At 54.9% G+C, this 9,553-nt stretch overlaps 2 protein-coding genes across 2 annotated transcripts; one reads left to right on the top strand and one right to left on the bottom strand.

The window, feature by feature from the left end:
• The first annotated feature begins 1,199 nt into the window (after positions 1 to 1,199).
• Positions 1,200 to 4,539, top strand: PRDX2 (peroxiredoxin 2). The gene is made up of 6 exons (XM_044658431.1): positions 1,200 to 1,329; positions 2,046 to 2,150; positions 2,309 to 2,462; positions 3,157 to 3,279; positions 3,946 to 4,076; positions 4,270 to 4,539. Exons 2-6 carry the CDS (start codon positions 2,048 to 2,050, stop codon positions 4,353 to 4,355), a joined length of 597 nt encoding a protein of 198 aa, XP_044514366.1. The 5' UTR covers positions 1,200 to 1,329; positions 2,046 to 2,047; the 3' UTR covers positions 4,356 to 4,539.
• A 2,619-nt stretch (positions 4,540 to 7,158) lies between these two features.
• JUNB (JunB proto-oncogene, AP-1 transcription factor subunit) lies at positions 7,159 to 9,184 on the bottom strand. The gene has a single exon (XM_044658430.1). It carries the CDS (start codon positions 8,760 to 8,762, stop codon positions 7,698 to 7,700), a length of 1,065 nt encoding a protein of 354 aa, XP_044514365.1. The 5' UTR covers positions 8,763 to 9,184; the 3' UTR covers positions 7,159 to 7,697.
• Between the last annotated feature and the right edge of the window lie 369 nt (positions 9,185 to 9,553).

Raw genomic sequence — 9,553 nt, 5'->3', positions numbered from 1 at the left:
AGTCGTTGTGACTACAAGGCTGTCGCTGCACCAGGCTGTTGATGTCCAGAAACACTGGGCCGGCAGACTCCCCTGCCACTTCCCGCCTCCGCTCCTGCACTCCCTGCTGACACTGGCAGCTCCACGGACTCCACGGGCCCAGAGGCAATTCTTCTGGTTCTGGGGGGAAGAAAAGACTGTTCAGCTAGGGAGTCTGAGCCTAGGCAGGGATTTCTCCTCAGCCTGAGATTTCCAGGCTTGGGAAGGATATTTCCCAATGTGCCAAGCCATTTGAATTGAGTAAGAGGGCCTGGGGATGAATCTAGGCATATTTCATGTGGTTTGGGGGTGATTTAAATCTTTGCTAAGGGGGCAGCTAGGTGGCTCAGTGGAGAGAGAGCTGGGCCTAGAGATGGGGGGAGGCCCTGGATTCAAATCTGACCTCAGACACTTTCTAGCTGTGTGATCCTGGGCAAGTCACTTAACTCCCATTGCCTAGTCCTTACTGATCTTCTGCCTGGGAACCAATACACTGTATTGATTCTAAAAAGGAGGGTAAAAGCTATTAAAAAAATCTCTTGCTAAGCGATAAGGGGGTGAGGGGTATGCTATAAGTGATTCTGAGTTTATTGACAAACCTGAGCCCTGTTCCTCACCCTTCCCCCATTCCCTGAAGATTCCTTGAGTTACTGCTGCTCATTTCTCTGTAATATTTGGGGAGGGCATATCTGGGGGCCCTAGGGGTCGAGGGATCTCAACCCCTTACCCAGTTCTTTCTCCCAAGTATCTCCTGAGCCTTGCTCTCCGAAATAGTGATAGTCCAGGTCGAGACAGGTTGTGGACCAGGCCAGAAGGAAAAGCAGAAGCAACCTCAGCTGCAGCCTGGCCATCCACGGTCAACGCCTCCTCTCATCAGTAGCACTCCCTTAACCGCTGTTAGCTGCTGTCCAAGCATTCTCCCGGCGCTCCGTTATCCGAGCTCCCTTGCAGGGGGGTCGGGCGAGAAGAGGAGAGGAAGGGGAGAGCAAACATCGCGAGCCCCTGCCCCTTCAGCTTCAGGGCGATCTGGCTTCTTGTCCTTGCCCCCACCCCACACCCCTACGACGCATCAGTAGGCCCGCCCAGGCGTGTCCCATCCGCCCCCAGCAGCGCTCTCGTACGCCCCTCCCTCCTACTCCTCCTCCTGCCCCCTCCCCCCCCACGGTCTGACTCTAGGTGGTACAGGCCGCGGATAAAAGGAGCGGGCGGAGGCCGCTCGAATCGTACTTTTGGTTTTCCGACTGCTGCGGCTGCGGTCTTGGAGCACGAGCTGCCAGTCTTTGTAGGCTTGGAGCCCGCCCCCCTTTGCAGGTACTGTACGGTGCAGTGCGGCGCGACTCAGTGCGGTAAGGTACAATACGGTGCTGCTCAATTAGGCTTGGGCCAGGTCTAGGCAAAGGGAGAGGAAAGCAAAGGAGGCAGTCTGCGAGTCCCCTTTTTTCAGCTAGATTGTGATTGTGTTGATTGTGTTCCATCCCGGTCCCAATCTCCCCCTGCTAGAAACGGAACAAGAAACCCCGCCCCCCTTCCTCCAGATCGCAGCCTTTGTTCGGTTGTGGGCGATTAGGAACGAAACCCAGGTGAACCCCGCTCCACATGTCCCCCCACTCAGCAGCGCCACTGAGCCTTAGGCCTTAAGGGGGGATCTAGGCATCTCTTTGCTCCTCCCCTGAAGGCCTGGCTCAGCCTGAATCTGTGTCCTGGGAGGAGGTGGAAGAGACTGCAGCCTGTGCCCCGGTGCCCAGACCAGTTTCCCTGGTGGGGTGGGGGCAGCGCAGAGGAGGCAGGAAGGCTGGGTCTGAATTGCCCCTTTCCCTGTGGGCATAGCCTAGTCTGGCCTGTGTGTAGCCTAGGCCCTAGGAGGAGGGGAGAAGGGGGGGCTGCATGTGACCATCTTTGTCTGACCCACGTGCCCAGCCTTGCCTCAGAAAGGGAGTGGGGGAAGGGAGGTAGTGCTGGGTTGCACAGCCTGGGGAAATGCGGTTCAGGTGCCCTAATTGACCCTAAGGAGAAATCTTTTCTTCCAGTCATGTCCTCTGGAAATGCTTACATTGGAAAGCCAGCTCCTGACTTCCATACCACTGCTGTGGTGGATGGAGCTTTCAAGGAGGTGAAGCTGTCAGACTATAAAGGTGAGAGAACAGCCTTAGAATCTGGGGACACAGGGACCTTCACCTTTTCTGCAGGTTGGAGGCCAGGGTATGGAGGAGGAATTCTGTCAGCTGGAGTGCGGGGAGGAGGGGGAGGCCCCAGCACCTGTTTCTCACTCCTTTTGTTCTTACTGCTTTAGGGAAGTATCTGATCATCTTTTTCTATCCCCTGGACTTCACCTTTGTGTGTCCCACGGAGATCATTGCCTTCAGTGACCGTGTCTCTGATTTCCATCATCTGGGCTGTGAAGTCCTTGGTGTGTCTGTGGATTCCCAGTTCACTCACCTGGCCTGGTAGGATTCTTGGCTAGGAGGATTAGGATGGAGAAGGGACCCTGCCCTTTCTGCTTCTCCTACTACTCCAGTACCAGTAGACACTGGAGGGTCCCTGGCTGGTGCCTCCTTTTCATTGCTATAGAATATCCCCTGCCCCTGTCACTACTCTTGAATTTGGGACAAAACAGTTCCCAAAGGTGAGTTGCTAAGATCCCTTTGTGGTAATTTTAGAACTGGAAGGGACTTTGGAGGGCATTTCATTTAGGCCTTATCATGTTAAGAAGAAACAGCTGTAGAGAGGTTAAGAGCAATGATTACTGATCTCCCAAGTATCACAGCTGGTGCTTGAATTCAATTCTTTCAACATTAGGTCCAGCTGTTGCTTGTTTCCATTGTGCTGGGCTGTACTTTCTGTTCCATCTTCTTTAGAAATTTGGAGCAGCATCTTCCTCCTCCCCCCCTCTTTCCACTCCCTTCTGGGTGTGGTAGGTTTGGGCTTTGACAGCAGTGCCAGCAACCCCTTTATCACCTACTCTGGCCCCTTTGATCCACCCTTATCTACCACTCTGGGTGGGTGGATGGGTGAGGGCCAGGGAGGAGCCAGCTGGGCAAAATTGAGACTCTTTGAATACTGAGAAAGGTGGCCCCTTGGGGGGGAGGCATGCAGGAGAAGCAGGGGAGTAACCTGGAAACATCTATCTTCCCAAAAAAGGATCAACACTCCTCGAAAAGAGGGTGGCCTGGGACCTTTGAAAATCCCCCTGTTGGCAGATGTAACCAGAAACCTCGCTCGAGATTATGGGGTACTGAAGGAGGATGAAGGCATTGCCTACAGGTATTGGGGAGGGGCAATCTATAAGTATATGTCCTGCTCTGCTCTTGATCCTCAACAATGTAAGACTCCCCATTCTGAATTGTTCTTAGTTTTTACCACTCCCACTTTTAAAGTCATGGAAAAAAAAACAAAACAGTCTCTTGTAGAAACAGCAGAAAGTAGATGGTTCACTGAATTGAGAGCCAGGCCTAAAGATCTGGGTTCACATTCCGTCACAGACACTTCCTGTATCTGTGTGATCCTGGGCAAGCGACTTAAGTCTCTCCTGATTTTCTGCCTTGGAACCAATATACAGTATTGATTCTTTTTAAAAACTCTTACCTTCTGTTGTAGAAAGACAGAAACAGGAGAGATCGGGAAGGTTTTAGTACTTGATGGGACATTAGAAGTCATATTGTCAGATTTCATTTTGCAGGGGCAGAAACTGAGTTATAGAGAGATTAAATGACTTATCACATAAATACAGAGCCAGAATTCAGATTTGGTGGGGTAGATTGGAAAAGCCAGACTTAACTTCCCAAAAAAGGAAGTTAAGCCCCAACCCTTACAGATGTGGCAGGAGAATAGGTTTTGAATGAAAATCTAGTCTTCTTTCTACTGTATAAGGTGTTATTCTGGTCTGGGTAGCTTCCAGGGTCTTATGCTATTCCCTATCTATTTACCCAGGGGCCTATTTATTATTGATGCAAAGGGGATTGTCCGCCAAATCACTGTCAATGACCTGCCTGTTGGGCGCTCAGTGGATGAGACTTTGAGGCTAGTGCAAGCATTCCAATACACAGATGAGCATGGGGAAGGTGAGCCTTGTATATTTATTCTCCATCCTACCCCCACCCCTAGTTATGTGTGTTTTATACTCCCTCCTCCCTAGGTAGCTACTCTATGGACTCCCTGAGGCCTGAGCTGATATCCCTTCCAGCTTTGAACAAAGGGCTTGGGATAACTGTCTCTTGCCCCTTACCACTTATTTTCTTTTTCTCCCCCTCACAGTATGCCCTGCAGGCTGGAAGCCTGGAGGAAACACTATCAAGCCCAATGTGGAGGATAGCAAGGAGTATTTCTCTAATAATAACTAGGCAAGAAGTGCTGCCTCTTTATTTGCTCCGGTGGCAAACCTCGAGATGGTGAAGGAGGCTTCTGCCCCTCTTGGGTAGTGGCCCTTGCCCCAAATCCTGTCTTAATCTCTTCCTCCTTATGGAGGGGCATGTATGGGAGGGGAGGAAGGGGCCTGTGTCTAATAAATTCTCTGGGAAAATCAAACATACCTTTGGGAGTCTTTCTTGCAGTTGGACTCTGAATTCTCTGTTCCTTAGCTTAGCCTAGCACACAATTGAATCTCTAATAAGCTGTGCTGTATTTCTGTGGGCCTGGTAATATGCCTGGGTGCTGGAGTGAGAAGAGGCTCTCTCCAAGAATTTACGACTTGGTACCCTCATCTGGGATTCTTTTTTTCTGTCCATCCTGACCCAAGTAGCCAATCCACGTGACTAAAGAAGGCAGGGCCTTTAGACACCTGATTTATGCAGCTCTTACATTTTGCCACCAGAGGGTGGCCTTGCCTCAAGCTCCCATAGTTGGGAAGAGCAGGAGGGGAAAAATGACTGGTGAAAGAACTTCATTGAGTGGCAGAGTGGAGGGAGAGTGAAGAGATGAATGAATGTTTGGGATCTTGAGTTTGGGGTGTGATTTCTTTAAGAGAAGAAATTGAGGGTGGAGTGGTATACTGCTTGGCCTGGACAGTCTGTAACTGGGACCATGAGTTTGAATGAAATCAGAAATTTTAGGGACTGGTTTTCTCACCAGGAGAGGAAAGGGAGAACTCGGAGCATTGTTCTCCAGGAGAAACTCACCTTCCCCTGCAGTGTGTCTCAAAAGAAAATCACCTCCCTACCCTTGCTGTATGACCAGGAGAAAATCACCCCCTTTTCCCTGCTGTGTGCCCTTCCTATCTCCCAGTGTTTCTGGTACATTTGAAGGGAGAGGGGAAACTCAAGGAGATGTTGGGGTGTGTCTGTATAAGGCACCAGCCCAAGTCTGAGTTGTTCCTTCAGCTGAAGAGGCTTATAGGGTCTTGGCTAGAAGCCTCCCTTGAGATCTCACAACCTATTCCTGAGACTACATTTCTAAAGAGTTATCCTGCCCCAATCCCTTCCTAAGATGGAGAAAAGGAATTGGGGGGGGGGGCCTTGGGGGCAGTACAACTGGCCCCTATTTCTCTCTGAAACCCCAATAATGTGCCTATCCTATTTTCCTGTGACTGGTACCTATGGGAAGAAGGCAGACCAGGGAACTAGGCATCAAGGATTTCTTGGGCTCCTAACCAGACCTAAGTCCACAGTGGGAAGAGAAGCTGCCTCTAGGGTCATCAGAAAGACTGCCCCCTAACACCTTCCTGAACACCAGCCTTCCTGATTCTTTGATCCGGTCTCTTCCCCTCTCTACCATTCAAGTGCCAGGCCCTTGCCTCAATCCAAGGGTTGGGGGAAGGGGGAGTGTTGCAGCCCTGGGCATAACTGCTAGAGAAGATGGGTAGCCGCCTGTATGTCTAGTCTATTAGGTTCCCTTCCCCCCACCCCCCACCCCCATCCCAGGTGCTAGGCCTGCCCTGCCTGAGCCCCAGGCTGGGGTAGTGGGCGAGGCAGCATCGGCGCCTGTCGCTGGTGGGGCACCGAGGAGCCGACAGGGCATGACCAGACCTGGACGCCCTGGCATGGGAAGCTGGCACCACCCACCACCTGGGACTAAGGCGGGTGTGGGAAGGCGTACACACTGGAGGCAATCACCACCCTTTCTGGTCAGCCGGGCATTGAAAGGCCCCGCCTCCCCTCCCCCAGTCCCAGGCTGGCTTCAGGGTCGGTCCTGGCAGACGGGTTAAGGCGCCAGGCTGGGGGCGGGGGAGGAGGGGAGCAGACGACTTCTTTGCCACAGAACCTAACAGGTTCCCTAGCGCTGTGCCTCCCGTGTTTGATCCTTGGGACACTGCATGTAACACCACTGGCTCTGGCTTCCCAGCTCTGAATCCCGCCCATTGCCACAGGGGAGGGGGGTTTCCTGGCCTGGACCCGAGCCGGGGCTGGGCCGCCGCCCCACTTCTTGCTCTGGGAAAATCCCGGCCCTTCTTCCCGGTGCTCAGGGTCGGCCGGGCAACGTGGGAGGGGATTCCCGGAATAGGCCTGACCGCCGGCGCGTCACTGGGCAGAAACGGCCCATATATGGGCATGGCTTCCTGTGCGTCATAGGGAAAAGCCCCCTGGCGCGAGGGGCCGCGCTTGCGCAGCCAAAGGCCCACTCTAGCTCCCCTGTTGGGTCCTTTTCTCGGCAAGAGAAAGGTTTGGGTCCCGCCTCAAGGCAAGAAAAAGCCCCAACAACGTCACAGCCAGCCCCTGCGGCTTGGAACAGCCCTGGGCCACAGACTGCAGTTAGAGACACTCGAAGAGATTAATATGAGGAGCTAAGAAACAGAGACAGACTGGAGAGACACAAAGACGCTACAGAGACTGAGAAAACAGAGACATAGAAAAAAAAGGAAACTAGAGCTAAGGGATCAAGACAGGAAAAACCCAAGGATTCCTACAACATACATCTTTGGGGGTAGGGGGAGGAGATGGATAGATAGAGTGATAAAGATAGATAGATCTATTACAAGGATAGAGAGGGAGAGACATCCAGGAACAGTGAGACACCCATAGGTTCAGGAGGCAGTCACAGCACGGGCGTAGGTGCTAAAGCAGGTTGAAGGTTCAAATGAGTCCCCCACCCCATTCCCAATCTTAAAATTAAGACGCCAGGGAGTAATAAATAATAAACAGTCTTTTTTTACTTAAATAAATTCAATAAAAAGTCAAAACAACAAAAACGCACAAAAATGATAAAATAAACTTTAAAACCCAAGTGCTTCGGGAGACCCGATAGAGCCCTCGGGGCAGGCAGGGTGGGCAGGACAGGAGCGTCCCTTCCTAGGGGCCCCCTCCACTCCATTCCCCACTACCGCTGGGGCCATGTACTGGCGGCGGGGCCAGCTCCGCCGCGGGGATAGAACTTCTTTCTTAAATACACAAATATATTATATTCAATATGAATCGGGTCTGTTTCCAGCAGAAAAAAAAACACAACAAAGACCGTACAAAACAAGAAGTACAGAGGGTCGCCCCAAGATGTGAAGGCCTGGGCCAAGGTGGGGCTTGTAAACTTCGAGATTGGAACCGATGGGTGAGTAGGGAAGGAAGGGAGCGAGCCGACAGGCGCGCTGGGCGGGGCCCCTCAGTCCAGTCCAGTGCCCTCCAGGTAGCCCTGCCCTCCTCCCTTCTCGCGTCTCAGAGTCTGCGGCCCGCCCATACCCGGGCAGAATCACGCGCGTCGGGGGCGTGAGGGGGAGAGTCAGTCACGCAGCCGGGTCCGTGGGTGGGCCGCGCGTGGGCTCAGAAGTTCTGCATCTTGACGGCCAGCAGCAGCTGGCAGCCGCTGTTGACGTGGCTCAGCACCTTCTGCTTGAGCTGCGCCACCTGTTCACGGAGAAGGCTGGCCGTGTTCGACAGCCCAGCGTTTTCGGACTTGAGCGTCTTCACCTTGTCCTCGAGTCGCGCGATGCGCTCCAGCTTCCGTTTGCGGCACTTGGTAGCAGCCAACCGGTTTCGCAGTCGTTTCCTCTCCACTTTGATGCGCTCCTGGTCCTCCATGTTGATGGGTGACACTGGTGGTGTCCCGTCCCTGCTGCGCGCCTCGGGCACCGTCTGAGGTTCCTCCTTGAAGGCCGCCAGCGGCCCCGCAGCCCGAGCGCTCAGCCCCACCGCTGCTGGGTGGCCCCCGGGGAAGGGCGGTCCGTGTGGGAGGTAGCTGATGGTGGCAGTAGGGTAGCCGCCCGCGGCCCCTGCGCCCGCACCCCCACTACCTCCGCTGGCACTGTAACTGGTGAGGTTGGTGTAGACAGGAGGTGGTTCAGGGCCCAGAGCCGAGGGACCATAAACGCTACTAGGAGGAGCTGGGGGCCCTGCGGTCCCGGAGCTGCCACTGCTGCTGCTCAGTGACACGTTGGGGGGCGTCACGTGGTTCATCTTGTGCAGGTCGTCAAGCGCTTTGACGAAGCCATCTGCGAAACCCTCCTGCTCCTCCGTCACACTGCGTGAGTAGAAGTACTGGCCCGGCGGCGTGGGCGTTGTGGTGATGAGCCCGTTGCTGTTCTGCGCTATGAGGCGCTCCAGCTCCGGAGACGCGAGCTTCAACGAGCCCGCTGGGGCCTCGTTCTGAGGAGGAGGTGGCGGTCCCGAAAAGTAGGCGCCACCCGCGTCCTCTGGCCCCGGTCCCCTACCGTGCCCTGGCGCCTTGAGGCCGCGGTAGGGGTCAGTGGCAGCGGCCAGATTGAGAGCCAGGTTCTGTTTCAGCAGCTTGTAGTCGTGGAGTCCGAGTGGGCCGGGACCTCCCCGGCCATAAGCTGCGGCCGGGTACGAGTCATCGTGGTAGAAAGGTTGTTCCATCTTCGTGCACATTCAGGCGCCCGCGCGCCTAGCCGGCTGCTCCCGACGCCCCCCTTGGCAGGGAGGAGGAGACAGACCACTGAGGCACTGGAGATCAGATGCCTGGATGTCCTCGGGGCACGCCTTGAGAGGCTTAAGTCTGATCTATTGCTTCTGGCTTCCGGAATGCGCCTCAGTGCTAAGCCGGGGTTCCCCTGCAATGCTCTACTCTTCCCGGACTCTTGTCTTCAACGGCCGTCCCCACCTCCCAAAGTCCCCAGAAAACAGTGGCAAGGCTCTTATGTTGGAGAGACTGATCTGACAGCAGGCACCCAAGTCCTGGCCTGGTCCAGTCGGTCTTCTTTGCGCCGCGCCCAGTTCGTTAGCTCGCTCGGACGATCAAGGTTCTATGGCTGCCGTTCTCAAGCTCCTGTTCCGAGCCTACTGCCTTCGGACTCCCCGCTTCTTTGCCGGCCTCGCTGCGTACCCCGGAGCCTTTATACGGCAGTGGCTGCGTAAGCGATTGCTGATTGGTCGTGCAGGGAACCAGGCCCCCGCCTCCTCCCGCACCCCACTCTCCCCCTCCCCGCCCAGTATGCCGGGGCTCGGCGTGGGGAAGGGGAGGAGGAGGCTGGCGTCACTGCCAGGAAGCGCGTGTCCTTGTAAACAGCGGCGGCGGCGGGACAGGGCCGGGCAAGGACAGGGCTGGGCTGGGACTGTACTGGGATGGGCCTGGGAGATCGGGGAACTAGGGGCCGGAGTAGGGGGCTGGAAGCCGGGCGGCGGAGAAACAGGGTCTGGGAGACAGAGCTAGGTAGAGGGGC

This window comes from Gracilinanus agilis, chromosome 1 (assembly GCF_016433145.1).
Source record: "Gracilinanus agilis isolate LMUSP501 chromosome 1, AgileGrace, whole genome shotgun sequence".
In the NCBI taxonomy this organism is placed as follows: Eukaryota; Metazoa; Chordata; class Mammalia; order Didelphimorphia; family Didelphidae; genus Gracilinanus; species Gracilinanus agilis.
This window is presented reverse-complemented; position numbering and strand designations above follow the sequence as displayed.

What these genes read in the sequence shown, in the direction of transcription:
- PRDX2 (XM_044658431.1), top strand. Translation starts at nt 2,048, where the DNA reads ATGTCCTCTGGAAATGCTTACATTGGAAAGCCAGCTCCTGACTTCCAT. An exon ending in CAGTTCACTCACCTGGCCTG is followed by an intron (nt 2,463 to 3,156) that starts GTAGGATTCTTG and finishes TTCCCAAAAAAG; the next exon opens with GATCAACACTCCTCGAAAAG. An exon ending in CACAGATGAGCATGGGGAAG is followed by an intron (nt 4,077 to 4,269) that starts GTGAGCCTTGTA and finishes TCCCCCTCACAG; the next exon opens with TATGCCCTGCAGGCTGGAAG.
- JUNB (XM_044658430.1), bottom strand. Translation starts at nt 8,762, where the DNA reads ATGTGCACGAAGATGGAACAACCTTTCTACCACGATGACTCGTACCCG.